Source organism: Cyprinodon tularosa, unplaced genomic scaffold (assembly GCF_016077235.1).
Source record: "Cyprinodon tularosa strain WSP-4 unplaced genomic scaffold, ASM1607723v1 ctg120, whole genome shotgun sequence".
Taxonomy (NCBI): Eukaryota; Metazoa; Chordata; class Actinopteri; order Cyprinodontiformes; family Cyprinodontidae; genus Cyprinodon; species Cyprinodon tularosa.
In genome coordinates, this window is record NW_024038004.1 from 3,742,645 (window position 1) to 3,759,408 (window position 16,764).

Below are 16,764 nucleotides of genomic sequence, written 5' to 3' on the forward strand. Positions count from 1 at the left end.
CATGTCTTCCAAGGTCGCAGAGCTACCAGCAAACTGACTTGGAAAAACAATCAATACAGGAAGCAGAGGATTTTTTCAGGATAATTTAACCCTTAAGGTTTTACCACCATGTCACCTGAGAGGATCCTATTGGACTGAGATTTAAGCATCAGCATAGAAACAGAGTGCAAGTTTCTGACCAATAGAGAAAATGCAGAGAATGAAACTAGAAGTGCCCTGTGGGGCCATTCTGCAGGCCTACAATGAGCTAACATAAACTATGCTCCAAAAGGTGAATGGCAAGCATTTGAAAAAATATTAACGGATATGTAAATGAAGAAATGTTAAAATGCCAGGTAAATATCGTTTTAGAAGTTAATGTAAAAATTCAGCTTTAGGTTTTGTAAGAGTTTTCATTCACAACACATTTTCTAAAGCAAGACTAAACCAATAAAGGAGTGGTCATATTCTCCATTATAGATGCATGTTTAATAACTTAAAAAGAACATAACAATTACTAAACTTTGTAGTTATCCCTTAATGCTCTTGATTTACTGGCAGATTTATAGGCATCTGTACATTTAGGATGTTTCTAAATGTTTATTCTAATATTTACCAGATTAGGTGCAATATATAATATTGGTATTCATTAACATAAGCAACATTTTTTTCCAACTATTGCAACTCCTATGACCTGCATTATGCACAGAATTCTCTATATATTTATAGAACAGTAAACAAATGCACAGTAGGCGTCTGAAGACATGTAATTTTAGTAATTCTGTAATGTTTCCACATTTCAATGAAGTTACTCAATGTTAGCAAACATTAGATGAAGTTATGTTTAACATGTTTATGACAAAAACAATGTTCCATTAAAAACACTAGAATATGTATAAAGTATAATAGCGTACAGTCAAATAAATAAATGCAACTTATTTTACACTAGTTTATCATATAAATTAAGGCAGACTGCAGTATTCTCTGACTGCCTATCAAACAACTTTTAACATTTCACACATTTCAAACAAAACTGCACATGGAAAAGAACAAAAGCAGTAACATGTCAGTATAAAACAAAGTGTATAAAAAGTCCAGGACTATCACCTGCTCTCAGCAAGTTTTAAAATATTGCACAAAGGACCCAAACATATGGATATCCTGAAGGTTGGATTTTCTTTTTTGACTTGGTTTTAGTCCTATTTTGATGGGTTTAAATACATACCAAATGTTCCCTGGGTCAGTGTCTGCTGAGATTGGATAAAAGGACATAAAATCATTCTTACCACTTTTCCACAAAATCAATGAAAGGAAGATGAACTGCTGTATGCTGAGCTTGACATATGAAAACATTCAGATCTTACCAGAAAAAAAAGCTATATCTGCTAATATTCGTTTTTTTTAATCACTTTGAGTTGACATTAAAATATTTAAATACCAAAGACTTTTCTTAAAATGTAAATCTAGAAAATATCCAATACACATTCTGAAAGAGCAACCAGATTCATGGGGGGCTATTTATGCAAGAACAGCCAATCCTAACATAAATTCAATTTACTAATCCTTTCTGTTCTAATTTTTTGTTTTTATTCATTTATTTTTTTAATCTTTTATATTTTCTTTAAGGATGTTTTCTCTTAAAACGCGGCATCAACACAATGTAACCCTCCCTCAGTCGTCTAAATTTGTTTTGGTCCACTTGATGTTTAATATATGAATTCTGTCTTGCTATGGAGAATAGATAAGAATCATCGTGAACTTCTGGGACGCTGGAGAATTTCTGCTTCGAAAAAATAAAATAACAAAACCCAAATAAAAATTGTAAATAAATGAAAGAAACAAACGAAACAAAACAAAACGTTCAAAATGAAATAAAATTTAATGGTTTAATATTTATAATGGAACAACCAAATCAAAAAAAAAAAGAAAAAGAAACAAAAGCAAACCTTAACTTTAATTGTTAACAAAGGCTATTCATTTATCTCCAAACTTAGCTCTTCTTTGCACAAGCTTGCAACTTAAATTGAAACAGAAATGTGGCTCCCTACAAAGAAATATAATTAAAACAAAAGAAAAAAATATATATACTAATAGGGGTTGATGTCAGAAAGCTTCACATAATTCAGTACCGATTTATAAAAAAAAAATCCAGAAACATTGCGAGTTTTCTTACTAAATCCCCTAAAAAATGTTTGATGTTTGGGATCTCTGGCTTAGGTCCTTTTTAAGTCTTATATATTGTCTTAATCTTTTCTTGAATACGAGTTATGTAAAAACAGAGACAAACCCTTAGGGGTACCAAAACAAATAGATTTTTCTGCAAAGCTCTTCACAGTCGAAATGTTGGTCAGAGGATGAGCTGATGTTTGTCAGCATCAGAAGATTGATATCCAGATAATTTGCAAACATAACATTTAAAAAGTGCTTTGCTTTTATCAAACATGTTCAAAACAATGCCCCGTATTTAACTATTTGGTGTGTTGGCATGTGTAGTTTTTAGTTATTTTTGCTCCATGTTAACCATTGAATTGTCCATTTTTGAATAAGCTGTTTTTTTATTACTCAATTCTTTTTATTGGGAGCCCTCCACTGTCCTCATGCTATGAATCATGCAACATATAAAACAGTATTTTAGATTTTGACAATTTCAATCAATTTGAGGAATTATTATGAATACAAAAACAAATTTAAATTGAGTGACATCAAGTCCCAAAAAAAAAAAAGAAAAATTAGTATATCAATACGGAAAAACAAAGACATGAAAAGACACTTCTTTAGACAAGTACAAAGGTGCAGAAGAATGAAATTCTCAGTTTACTCAAAATACGAATAAACCGAAAATGTGCCAGACTTTGGCATTAAAATTCACTTTTCTACTAAAAAGCCTGACACAGCCTGTTAACTGCACCCTTCTACACAAACTGTCCATATCAATCTATTTGTGGCCCTTGCTTGTCTTAAAGGACACTTGCAATATCTTATCTCCGAGCCGGTACCCGTTCAGACTGGTGATGGCCATCGCCGCCTCCTCGTAGTTTGTCATGGTTACAAAACCGAATCCCTTGCACTTGTTGGTGTTGAAGTCGCGGATCACCTTAACATTTGTGACTGCGCCGAAAGGGCCGAACATCTGCCACAGGATGCTCTCATCAGCATCCTGACCCAGATTGTAGATGAAGATGCACCAGCCAGACGAGGAGCTACCGGGAACATTCACGCCTCCCATGCCGCCCATGTGATCAACACCCATTGGAGAAAACCTGTCAACACAAAGCATCACCATATTCTTAGAGCAAATGCGACAGATTTCATTAAAACAAAATGTTGCTCTAGTAAAATATGTTATGCCATTCCCCTAAAGTTTTAACTATTTAACTATTGATGGTGTCTTTGAAAGCAACCAAACCATTTAACGTTTTCCCCTTTAATGATTTATGATTAGTAAAATTACTATCATAAAATGCACAATGTATTTCAATTAGATATTAATAATTGGCCTAAAGCAAAGCAACACATAACTGGAGTGGAAGATAGATAATATTTCCAAAGATATTTTTACATATAAAAGGAAAAAAAATTGTGACATGCATATTCAGCTCCCTTTACTTTACTAAAGCAACTCAGCACAAAAAAAAAAAAAAAAATCAATTTTTAGATTTTCCTAGAAGGTTCGCAAGACGGACAAAATCCATTAAACTTTTTAATAGAACTGAATGAGTGAATATTTATTCGAGACATTTAAAGCAGAGTTAGCTTCTAAAACACTAAACGCTTTAACCATCTTACAGTTCAATCTATAACCTGAAGAGAAAAAGGCTAGAAGGCCGCTGCAGTGCAAACCTACCAATGACATGAAAACCCACTTAAACTGACATCCAGGCAATATAAGCATCAACAATAAAAAACAACCAAACAGCTAATGGTAACTTTGGAGGAGCTGCAGCGATCCATTAGGTGGAAGAAACTTTAAAGGCTGTTGTAAAGTATTAGTTATGCTGTAAAAATTTGTCATTTTTAGAATAACAACAAGAATACAAAGGTAAAGGAAATTAGTAGTTTTTTCCCAAACCATGAAGGAAAAAAAGCTGTACTGTGGGAGAAGTTGTGCAGCGAAGACGACACCAAAACTCTTGATATTTTTTTAAAAGCTAGAAAAATGTCGACTCAAAAAACAAAACTAACACTGCATAACTTCTAAAACAGGTTATCCAACAAAAAACAAAACAGGGTGCTGGGAAAACAAGTAACACAGGAAGGCTGAATAAAAGATTCTTGAGTTTTCAGATGTTTAATGATGGGAAAAATGTTAATCTATCCGATCACATATCAATAAAATTCACTGAAGTTTTAAGGTACAAAGTAATAATATGTGAAACTGTTAGAGTATTAAAAAGTCACAGCATTATTGAAGCTGTAGTTTATTAGTGCAACGACAAAAATAAATAAATAAATAAAGCAAATAAAAGTAAGAGTATTAGTAGTTGTGTTTAAATGTATGCTACTCACCTAAACCGTTGTGCCTGGTGGTGCAAAGGCCCGCCGAAGCGCCGGGACTGGTTTTGGTAGAGCTGCGAGATGACCTGCGTATTCTTCACCTGGTTTGGGTTGGCGGCAAATTTCACTGTGATCGGCTCTGAGGCTCCAGGCGGCTTTTGACCATTCAGGCTCTTGACAGCTTCCTCAGCCTCGGCTCGTTTATCAAACCGGATAAAAGCCACCCCACGAGAGACACCTGGAAACCACAGAACAAACTGTGACTACATTTTCAATCAACGGCATTGGAAGCACACCTAAGAATGGTGGCTCATTCTTATATTCAATAGCTAGAATTATTTTTAAAAAGCAAGGAAGTCATTCACCTGTCGTACCTGAAGACTGATCAACAAGTACTCTGGAATTTATGATATGCCCGAAGCGAGAAAACATTTCCTCCACATCCTTCTGTGTCATGGACCTGGGCAGACCGCTGATATACAAGTTTGCATCCTTTATTGTTTCAGAGCTGGGCCGTGCGTATGAAACCTGGCAGAGGGAATGAAAACTTCATTAAAAATACAAAAAAAATAATAAATTGTTGTGAATGTGAATAAAAATTTTACCAGAAGTACTTTGACAATTCATTTGCGCTTTTTAAATATTAACTTTACTTGAGATTTTTTTTAAACAACCAATATAAAAAAAAAGAAAAAAAAAAAAGCTTAAACAAAAATCTAATTGTTTCCTTCTACTTCTCATCTCAGACCAAAAACTACAGCACCTAAAATCAATGTCAAACTTTTACAGTTACAAAAAATAAATAAAACCTAAAAATATGTATGTATAAATATATAAACGGCCTGTCAAAGTAAGACATGTCAGAAAGGGAAGCAAGTCATTCGACTTCTCAATCCCTTCATCAGGCTGACATGTTATTAGCTAGTTAGCAGACAGCACAGGAACCACAGGAGAGTAAAAAGAAAATAAAAACCTTGCTTGGAGAATTATAGAACACCTTAGTGGACGTTACCTTGATAGTTTTGGACTGTAGCCTTAGTCCATTCAGAGTACTGATAGCTCTTTCTGCATCACTAGGGTTAAGATAGTTAACAAATCCGTACCCTAAACTGTGGCCTAGAGAAAAAAAAAGGAAAACAATAAAATAAAACAAAAAAACGTTGTATAGTTCAAAATAATCTGCAAACAAATATTAAAAACCAAAACAAATCTTAATATTGCATGGTGTGCAAAGTAAACAGACCATCAAAAGTTCCAATAACAAATTCAAAAGTGGGTCAAAAACTGTGATTAAATGGGAATTAATCTGGAACAGTTAAAAAACAAAAGCAAAAATAAAAACAGAATAGGAAAGAACAGAACCCAGAAACGAGACCATAATCTATCAACCTCACAAAGTTAAGGTCATCTTAAAGCATATATACATAATAAAGGCTAAACTATTTCTAAAACCCAAAATAAAAAAAAATGAAGTATTATTTAAAAAAAAATTTTAAGTTGCGCTTTAGGTTTCATTTGTGTTGAAGTCACTGGTGGTGCAAAAATAGTGAACATAGCCTATGTAACATAACTCAATGGTTGGAGGCTATATTAGACCTTTGCCACCCTGCCTTTGGTAGTCGCATGATGTCTTTCATTTGTTTCCCTTGTCAGCTGAATTGTTTGAGTTTTTTATGTTATGGTTTATTTATTAACTTTTTTTTTTTTTTTACACGTTTTTATTCTCCACAGTTTTGCTTACCTGCCATTTTATCTCGCACCAGCTTGGCGGACTCCACCTCTCCAATGCTGTTGAAGAGGCTTCGCAGCTCGTCTTGAGTCATGCTCTGAGGCAGGTAGTTCACTATCAGGTTAGTTTTTGCATCCTTCGCCTCATCCCCTCCCATGTGGTCTTCATACCCGTTAGACATCTCATACACGTCCTGCAAGTCAGCCAGTTGTAAAGAAAAAAAAAACATAATAAGCACACTGAATAAACAGAAAAGACACTTGGTAAACTAACTACAGATAAAAGTACACACATTTTTCTGTAGTTTTTTTTTTTTTCTGACAAATTGCAATTGTTAAAAAGATTCTGAAATGAAGCCAAATAGGCAGAATGAATAGGAAAAGAGCAGATTGATTTCACCACAGTTTACCCAGGAAATCAGTTTTTATTCTACCAACTTATAAATGTTTGCCTCCCAGAAAAGAATAAAGAAAATTACACAATAAAAGTGAAACAGACAAATAGCATCTAATGTTAAAAGCAAATTATATTGGTGTCCATGGTCTGGGGTAGAGTACATCCTGACGCTTTGGATCAGTTATATTTCTGTAGAGATGACGAGTGATTCAGGTTTATTTTCAATGTGACAAGTGGAATAAGTTTAATATAGGAGGTGGAGAAGAACCTGAAATTGGGGAAATCACAGCTTGTCCTACATCTTTATGATCATTCTCCTCAACAACAAAAAGGTTCCTTCACTCTGATCTTGCCTGAAACAGGCAAGTTCATGTGAGTTGAGGATTAGTTTGTCATCGAAGCATCACTTGTATTATTGTATGCCTCTCTAACTTTCAGGAAAACCATCCCTTTTTCCTTCTAAAATGTTCCATAGAGATAGATTTATGTAACAAATAATTTTCAACCGACTGTTAGTCCCCATTTTCATTTTTGACATGTTAATAGCATAGTTCATAGTTAAATTGCAATTGTCTACCCAGATAGTGTCCAAAATTTGAAAGAATCACAAGGACTGCTTGCATGCATTGCCAGATAGGCTACTGTTTACATCAAACTAAATAAATGGCTCTAGAAGATCACCGGACTTTATTTTAACCAATCCAATTTCAACAAAAAATTAAAAACAAAGTAAAGGACTGTATTTTTTGCCTAGTCTTTAATATGTAACAAATAGATTACAGATGACAGAGTAAAAAAGGTGATGAGAAATTTTTTGTCAACTTTATGACTCATTTTGCAATGGCAAAGTGGTTATGTTACTCATAAATGTAACTAAATCTTACGCCAAGTTCATTTTTCTACAGACAGTTATAGAAGAAAGATAAAACAGCTATTAAAGACTGAGGAAAAAGTTCAGCCTTATCTTCATTTTTCTTTTTTTGTAGTCACAGGCCAAACATTTGAATATAAAAAAGTAGCTGAGTAGCTTGTGTGGCATTATTGTATTCATTCTAAGATTAAAAAGCTCCATCACCATAACCAGCACACAGCTAATCTCCATTTTCAGTTATTTTCTTTGGCTAGATGGGTCAAATCTAGTGTGTAAAGATCTCTGGAGTCTGTCTCTCCATCTGTTAAGTTCCCACAGCATGACTTAAAGGTAAAACTAACCATTAAATCAACCTAAATGAGGAGCATTCAGATCAGCGAGGGACTCTGATTACGCAGTCCTTTGAGTGGGAAACACTGTCCATCAGGATGAAAGAGAGCCCTGTTATTACACCAGTCAGCTTGGTGGGGGCAAAGAGCAGCTGTGTGTTGGACATTTATCATTACTTTTATCCAGCAAACCGCAAAAAATATCTGCCAGTTACGCTATCTAATCTCTGGTGAATAACAAAGCCTGCACTTTGTTTTCCTGCAAACAGGTGACACGCTACTACACTGCTTGCATTGGGAGCAGGGATTTATTAATACTCACTTTAAAGTACTTATTGTGTCCTCGACGAACTGCCATGAAGACACTTCACTGCTCCTGAGGCTGAGCGAAAATGAGACAAAAAGCAGACAGCATGACTGCCACGAAACATGCGCTACACTACAAAGGACACACAACCGGGGAAATAACTATGATGCTGAATAAAAGTCTGTTTGAATTAATTTGGCCTGATTAATATTTAGGGGAGTTCAAGTATAGAAAATGTAATGTTTGTTAAAAATCAACTTAAACTGGAAATGACAGAACTTCACTGGGTTTGGAGTGACTACCATCATGGTATATGGAGATGCTATGGAGCCTGGAAATGCAACATGTTTGGCAAAATGAGGGCAACAAGGGGGATGAGAAATGGAAACAAAACAAAAAAAAAACAACTAAACAACAGTCTGAAACCAGAAGGGAAATAATCCACACTTCACTGTTAGATGACACAATGACTGCAGAAGGGAAATAATCCTTTTAACACAACCCTTTCATGCTGGGCCTTAAAGGGCGTCCAACTAAACCAGAGGTACAACCTAGACTCTCTTCTAGAGCTACTCTGAACCAGGGTTTCTTACTAATGTCTTTTTTGAGCCTATTTATTTTCTTTTTTTTAATCTTCTCTGCTGAATTCATTAAACTTCTTTGCCTGCTTGCTGATCGTGTCTTTGTGTTTTTTCTCCATATTGGGATTTGGCTTTCATACCTCGCCTTAAGGAGCAGTAGAAGATTTTTTCTGACGCATTTTTTTTACCATGTGGCTTAAAGATCAACTGCTTAGCAAGCAGTGAAATAGAAGGTCTGGAAATGAAACTAAAATAAATGGTCCCCACTACAGCGAGAAATCCATGAATAACCCCAACCAATCACAAAAGACGGCCCGTTGTGCACGATTGGTTCCTGACACGTCAATCAGGGTCATCTGCTCCTGTGCGCGTACCCTGACACATGAAAGCATGCAGGACGCCATGGCTGGAAGCTAGCCACTGTTATGCTACGTTCACAAATAAAGCAGGGGGTTCGGTTCGACTGCTGAGCCGCTGACTGGACCTGAGGAGGGGGGCTGGGGACCAGTAAGGTAGGCAGGGGGAAGCACGGGGACGTGTGTTTCGAGGCTGCCGTTACCAGGTTCACTCAGTCCCCCGCTGGCTCCCTGTTTCGACTATGTGCTGCACTGAAGTCTACCAAAATCCCAGACAATTTTGAAATTACCCCTAGAATTTTTTGGTCTGAAAAGTAGGACATGTTTGGGGGAAAAAAAGAGGACTTCTGGTCAACCTATTCACACCTAAAGCAGCAAGAGAAGCAAAAACGCCTGTGCTGTTTGATTGTTTATACTTGAAGTTTAGCTCTGATGCACAGCTGAAGCTTCTTTGCTGCTCTGGCTGTGCAGTGGAAAAAGTGGGTCTGATGCAAGTTGGGAGAAGCTACCCTATCCTTTCTTTGCCTGTAACAATGGCAGCTATATATGCTATAATCAGTGGGTAAAAAGTAGTTTGAATCTATTTTAAAGTGAGAAAGTCCACCTGAAACCATCTTCAGTGCTCTCAGATCATCCAGATTATCATCCTGACTTCAAATATAATTTCCGTCGGAACCGCTCAGACCCCCGTACACCGACGGTGCACTATCACTAGGAATCCCATTCAACAGCAGCCTCTGGGCCAGTCGCCTCCTCACAGTTTGCTGCTGCAGCTGAAAGGTCTTTTTCATGTATGTAATCCAAACTGCAGACTCCGGGATAATAAAAGTGAACATGTTTTTCCGGCAGATTTAGGCATTTTAGGTTAATTTAGGTGTTAATAAACTGTTTCAGAGGAGTGATCATAGCGCTCTGCATCTTCACTGCTTAGACACAATGTTCCCGCTGCTCTAGACGCGCTGCAAACAGCATGCAGGTTCATGTGTTTTGAAGGCTTGGTTTCATTGGGTGGTCTGAAGGGAGAGGCATGGTTGTGTATGTTCAAAAATATAGCTGGCTGGAACCGTTTTTCCAAGATCTCTTACTGCACCTTTAATACGGAAATTAAGAAATATAATCATTTTATTTATATCCCACTTGGTAAACCCTGGCAGAATCCACAGCATCATTAGCTGTGGGAAAATGGCACGTCTCCTTTTTGCTCCGACTATGGATTTAAGGATGAGACAGCTGCCTGTGAGACAGTGCTCAGGGAAGCAGGGAGAGACTCACCACAGCTCTGCTTTCTGTTGTCAGAGTAACCATAGAGTAATGGAAGGTTTCATATGAAGGCTGCTAAACTCACTGAGAAAAAGTGACAAGATTTTTCTCTAGTTGCCTTTAAAAGGGGAAATATGTAGCTAGAAATGTCCCCAAATATACAAAGTTAGAAACACTGGGCTGTTGACTAGTTTTTCTTCAATATAGAGATTGGTGCAGCACACAGCAAGCTCCATAAGCTAGACACCTTTGCAGCAAGACTGACAAGAGCTGCAGGTTGTTTTTTTTCTCTAAATAACATATTTCATGATGTTTAAATTAATATAAACTCTTATTGTTAGTAAAGTAGGTGTGCAAAGATGCACCTTGCTATATCATATGATTTACATCTTTTAAATAGTTTTTTATTCATTCTGAAAATCTGGCAGCTTTTATTTTGCTGTGGTAGTGAACCAAGATCAATTCCATGTTGCAGGAATCCTGTAGTTCCCATGTGATGTCACATATCCGAATTCACTCAGTCGCCAACCTCCACGTTGGTAGGCAGAATCACTTCAGAAACAGCTAAGGAAGTTTAACTATAAAGTATTTATTTTACATTTTTTCCCCACAAAATTTGCAGATGAAAGAATGTTAGGTGAAAGGATGTTCCAACCATGCAGACATCTCAAGAAGAGTAGCTTTTCATTCTTTCCTGAAAAAGATCACATATAGGATGGACCGAAAACAGAGGAGTTAAGCGCTGGACATAAGCAAGTGTGGTTATCAATCACCTACCACCGGGATCGGCCACCAAACAGTAGAAATAGACCAATATATTATGCATTTTTCTTTTTTTTTTAAATCAGCCAATGCATGCATTTTCCAGTGCATTAGTGAATTCAGCAGCTATGTTTTGAGATCATGTAAAATGCATGCATTGCCATTCCTTCCATTTGTTAAATTTTTTTTTTTTATATTTTTACTCAAGTAACATTTGTTATCATTGTGTCTTTTCTTTTAATCATATAAATGGGAAAGGAAAAACTAGTATAGACTCAAAGAAAAACTGCATTGTTCAGCCCCACACAGAATGATTAGGGCCTCTTTATTACTGGCAGGTATTTTACAACATAATGGAATAGTAAGGTTAATTAATGAGTGTTAGAGTGCGGTTTAATGTCTCTATAACATGCAAGAAATTTTAAAACACAATTGAAGAGACATTTATAAGGTACATGTGCTACTGTCGCATCATTCTGCATCTGCTATTTGTGCACAAGTCACTTGTGTCATCCCTCAGTATCAGCTATTTCTTTAGATCATATAATACTGTACATATAGAGTATTAAGAATATAGGCTGACATTGTAAATACACCAAAAACTTTCATTTACTTTCTCTTTCCATTAGTTCTGTTCAGAGACTGCTTATTATTGGGACTTTTGACAAAGCTATATTTCAGTATATAAGCACATATTTAACTAGAAAATTTCTAAAGAAATTTTGAGGGGGGCCACCTACTGCCCGTCTGGGTAACTGGGCCAATACGGCCCTGGCAAGTGACATTGGGGCTCCCCAGACCAACTGCTTACGCCTTTGAGGGCTGCTGAGGGAAGGAAAGAGGGCTAGGTCATGGGCAAAGAGAGCTGTGTGCCACTTGTGCTGAAATCTGGGAAATAGACGTGCACAGCATATGATGCACAAGGGTAATATGGGTTGTCCATATTGAACCGCAGTGGGTAAAGCGCAGTTGGCGGGCTCTGCCCGCCTGCTAAGAGCCATTGCAGTGATGAAATCACCATTGGCGGGCTTCGCCCGCCTTCTAAGAGCCATTGCAGTGATGAAATCACCATTGGCGGGCTTCGCCCGCCTTCTAAGAGCCATTGCAGTGATGAAATCACCAATGGCGGGCTCCGCCCGCATGCTCAGAGCCATTGCAGTGATGAAATTACAAATGGCTATGAGCAATATGCCAGAATGTATGAGTGTGTATAAGGAAGAGGCTTTTATTCTGTAGAGTCCCTGTAGTGTTATTTTGAAAGTCTATCATGGATGTGCATCAAAAGATGGGTCATGCCCAGCAGTGATATAGAATCCATTTCCAAATGTTAAATCACTGGTTTTCCATGTTATTAGGTGAATAGCTGCTGTATTACAGAGTAAATGGGAGACTTTTATTGTGAAATTTGCTCTGGGGTGTGTTTTGAAAAGGTCACTAGAGTCTAATAAAAACAACCTGGAAGAGTTTGGGTCATAATGTTGAGCCATTTGCATCAATTAATGCATTAGTATAATCTAGAGGCTTTTATTTTGTAGGGTCCCTGGAGTCTTATTTTGAAAGTCCAACAGAGTTGTGTTTAGAGAAAATGTTCAGACCCAGCAATGATAGTTGATGACTTTCCAATCGTTAAATCACTCTTTTTCCATGTTATTAGGGCAGTAGATGAAGCGGAAATGGGAGGCTTTTATTTTGAAATTTGCCATAGGGTGTGTTTTAAACAGTCTCCTAGAGTCTATTCTCTAAAATGGGGTTGAGTTTGGGTCATAATGTTGAGCCATATAGGGCAATAAATATATGTAAAAAATATAGAGGCTTTTATTTTGTAGGGTCCCTGGAGTCTTATTTTGAAAGTCTATCAGTGTTGAGTGGCAAGGGAAGTGTCATGGACAGCAGTCATATAGTGTCCATTTTCCAATGTTAAATCAGTGCTTTCACCCTCCATTGGATTAATATGTGCTGTTTAAAACAGCAGAGGTAAAATCTCTTTGAAGCACGGTTACCTTGACAACGCTTAACGAGCCTGTCAGTGACAGAGAGAAAAGCGCAGCACTATCGTTCCTTCGCTGTCAGGCTTTTTTGAATGGGAGGAACAGCTCCGAACAAACGACTGCTGAGCAAAAACCGTAAAAGGTATTAGAAAAATTCTTTCAGTGAAAGCAACATCTATCCTTTGTCTCAGACTGGGGTAACCTTCATGTCTGTAGGTCTTTCACAACCCAAAACGAAGCACAAACAAAATGGCTGATCCCACCTGCTCCTCCCTTTGTTTAAACTGCAGCACCACACTCTGTCACCTTTAAGCTGCTATAGCACCCCTCCGAACAAACGACAGCTGAGTAAAAACCGTGAAAGGTATCTGAAAAATTATTTTTATCTAAGCTAAAGCTATATCTTGTCTTCAATTGGAGTAACTTTCATGGCTGTAGGTCATCTACAACCTGAATGGGAAGAGAAAGAATAAGAAAAAACGGGTCCTCAGTCCTTAGCTTCTAACTGAGCTAGCTGCAGCAACACACTCTCACTCACCTTTAAGCTGCTAAAGCCCCCCTCCGAACAAAGGACTGCTGAGTAAAAACCATAAATGATATCTGAAAAATTATTTTTATCTAAGCTACAGCTATATCTTTACTTCAATTAGAGTAACCTTCATGTCTGTAGGTCTTTCACAACCCAAAACGAAGCACAAACAAAATGGCTGATCCCACCTGCTCCTCCCTTTGTTTAAACTGCAGCACCACACTCTGTCACCTTTAAGCTGCTATAGCACCCCTCCGAACAAACGACTGCTGAGCAAAAACCGTAAAAGGTATTAGAAAAATTCTTTCAGTGAAAGAAACATCTATCCTTTGTCTCAGACTGGGGTAACCTTCATGTCTGTAGCTCTTTCACAACCCAAAACGAAGCACAAACAAAATGGCTGATCCCACCTGCTCCTCCCTTTGTTTAAACTGCAGCACCACACTCTGTCACCTTTAAGCTGCTATAGCACCCCTCCGAACAAACGACTGCTGAGTAAAAACCGTAAAAGGTATCTGAAAAATTATTTTTATCTAAGCTAAAGCTATATCTTGTCTTCAATTGGAGTAACTTTCATGGCTGTAGGTCATCTACAACCTGAATGGGAAGAGAAAGAATAAGAAAAACGGGTCCTCAGTCCTTAGCTTCTAACTGAGCTAGCTGCAGCAACACACTTTCACTCACCTTTAAGCTGCTAAAGCCCCCCTCCGAACAAATGACTGCTGAGTAAAAACCATAAATGATATCTGAAAAATTATTTTTATCTAAGCTACAGCTATATCTTTACTTCAATTAGAGTAACTTTCATGGCTGTAGGTCATCTACAACCTGAATGGGAAGAGAAAGAAAAAGAAAAAACGTTTCATCACAGCTGAGCTTCTAATTGAGCTAGCTGCAGCAGGACACTGTCACCCAGCTTTCTGGTGCTTAAAATGTCCTCCGAACAAACGACTGCTGAGCAAAAACCGTATGAGTTATTCAAAAAATTCTTTCACCGTGAGCGTCAGCCATCCTTTCACTCCAACTATGCCAACTTTGGTGTATGTGTGTCTTTCAGAACAATATTTATGACGAGTTTAAAACACATAATGTCATTCGTTTTTCTCCCCTCTGCTGTTCCAAAACCAATGAAAAACGGCTCTGATTTTCATCGACTTGAGGTCGGTCTGGAGGGTTTTTAAGGAAAAGTATTAATCCTACCGTAATTCCGAAGACATTGTGTGGGTCCAGAGATTTCAGTCTACAAACTGACCAAAAATGGTGACTCTAGCTATAAATATGTGGCCGTGAGGGCGAGTTTAAAATGTTTTTGGGTCTTAAAAAAACGGCTGCCTCACACTCTAGCTTTTCAGTCTCTCCACTCTAGAAGGCTGGATTTTGCCAAAACTTTGTGGCGCTTGAGGTCTGATTATACAAAAACCGTAGCAGTTATCAACATGCCGTCTTCAGTTTTATGCAGACGAAGGATTTATCTACAAACTGAGCTTTAAACTGTTTTTCTACGTGAATGTATGCCAACACAGTGAAGCGCTGTTTTTTATGCTGTTTTTTTCCTCTCCCCATTCATTTCCTATGGGAATTTTTTGCGACGTTTTCGCTAATAATTCGCAAACCTTCGGACTAATGAGAAAGTTTTATACAAGCACGCATCGCCCCATTGGTCTCTACGCGTGTGCCAACTTTGGGCCCGATCCGACGAATGGTGCGTGACTAGTTACGCGCCGAAGTTTTTGGTGGCGAGGAGAACTATAAGCTATAATAAAAATAATACGCGGAATAAATATGTGAGATAGTAGTAGGTGGGCCATGCCTTCGGCATGTGGCCCCCCTAATTAAGCAGTACATATTCCAGAAAACATCTCAACTTGAAAATAGTTTTCTCAATTTCCAAATGTAGTTTGCACAGTGGAATATCTAAAAATAAAATAAAATCCAATGGGATTTTGTCTCAGCTTCTCACTATTTTAAAAGTAAGTTGATTATAAAACAATAAACTAACAATCATCTCAACTACCATGACAATAATAAAATTTAAACCCCATGTTACTGACATTAGTTTTTTTTTTTATAAACAAAATGTACTAGTATTCGTATTTAATCTCGAAGATGAAAAATAAAAAGAAACATTGGAGAACAAAAACTCAGATTTAAAAGAGAGCCGAACTTTACCAATAATTACTGTGCACATGTCAAAAATATATTATTGTAGAACAAATTCACGCTGTACTTCTGAATGTGTTGTCTTAGTAACTAGGCCGTTGCCATGGTGTACCGCATCATCCTATAAGATTGGTTGTCTGCTCGATCCATTTTCCTGCTGTTTGCTCCTTAAAGGCTTCAGTTGAATGATGAAAAATATAGTATCATGCTTTTTGTTTTCATATATGAAAATTGTATTTTACCATTTTATAATAAAAAAAAATAGTGTACAATGCAGCGGCCCGAGGAGCATTACAATAAGTTAATAGCATAGCATGATAGCAAGCTGCAGACTTCCTTTCCCGCTATTAAAGATAAAACCCTTGCAGTGAAACTCTATTTGACTCCAAGCAATAGACTGATTGTTTTTATTTGCAGTAACGTATGGAGCTACCACTTATAGGTGGGGGAAATTGGTCTGTCTAGCAGGGTTGTGCTACATTGACGCAAAGCATCGCGTCCCCATTTTAGAGAGCGTACTGTCAGCCTTCGTTCGTCGCGGCACCGAAAACCCGCGCGGCCTGCTAACAGGCCTCGGATGCTAACACCGTTAGCATTCAGCTTCACAGGCCTTGAAAACAGCATGGCGCCCATTCGCATGTTGTAAACTATCGAGACACGAAACCTCGACGTACACTAGTAAATCTCTCCGATTATAAAAAGAAAAACTATATATTCGATTCTTACCAGCTTATGGGGTAGTTGCTGTTTCTACTCCCCGCTTCTATTTATCCTCCTTTTAGATAACGTTGCCTTCGAGTCAGCCTGACGTCGAGAAGAAGCGGAGGAAGGAGGACGTGACCACGTGACGCCTCTACAGGACATACTCAGCATGCTCCTTATCTTGCTTACTATCCACTATTTTCATCCACACCAAAAAGCTTCCATTTATTATATATTTGTAAATGTTCAATATATATCACAAATACATAGAAAATGTATTTAAATCTATTAGAGGCGATGAAATACAAAGAAATTAAAAAT

At 37.5% G+C, this 16,764-nt stretch overlaps 1 protein-coding gene and 2 gene segments (V, D, J or C); 1 reads left to right on the forward strand and 2 right to left on the reverse strand.

Moving 5' to 3' along the window:
* The window catches only part of LOC119775922, a 75,173-nt gene that overhangs the window by 17,132 nt on the left and 41,277 nt on the right, over positions 1-16,764 (reverse strand).
* LOC119775928 overlaps positions 1-16,764 on the forward strand; it is a 49,857-nt gene that overhangs the window by 15,486 nt on the left and 17,607 nt on the right.
* On the reverse strand, positions 735-16,601 carry elavl1a (ELAV like RNA binding protein 1a). Of its 6 annotated transcripts, none has more exons than XM_038274039.1 (7): positions 16,468-16,601; positions 8,121-8,180; positions 6,215-6,395; positions 5,486-5,589; positions 4,848-5,001; positions 4,486-4,711; positions 735-3,239 (listed from the first exon to the last, which is right to left on the reverse strand). In XM_038274039.1, the coding sequence occupies exons 2-7, from the start codon at positions 8,154-8,156 to the stop codon at positions 2,915-2,917; spliced, it is 1,026 nt and encodes a 341-aa protein (XP_038129967.1). In that variant the 5' UTR covers positions 8,157-8,180; positions 16,468-16,601; the 3' UTR covers positions 735-2,914. The 6 variants fall into 6 exon arrangements, with proteins under 6 accessions (XP_038129967.1, XP_038129960.1, XP_038129951.1 ...); XM_038274032.1 differs by having other exon boundaries at positions 4,839-5,001; XM_038274023.1 differs by having other exon boundaries at positions 6,215-6,407.

Excerpts from the sequence above, each read along its gene's own strand:
- elavl1a (XM_038274017.1), bottom strand. The coding sequence starts at position 8,156 with ATGGCAGTTCGTCGAGGACACAATAAGTACTTTAAA. Across the intron at positions 4,712-4,838 it reads TCAGTCTTCAGGTACGACAG|GTGTCTCTCGTGGGGTGGCT; the intron begins GTGAATGACTTC and ends TGTGGTTTCCAG. Across the intron at positions 3,240-4,485 it reads CACCAGGCACAACGGTTTAG|GTTTTCTCCAATGGGTGTTG; the intron begins GTGAGTAGCATA and ends TTGTGTTGACAG.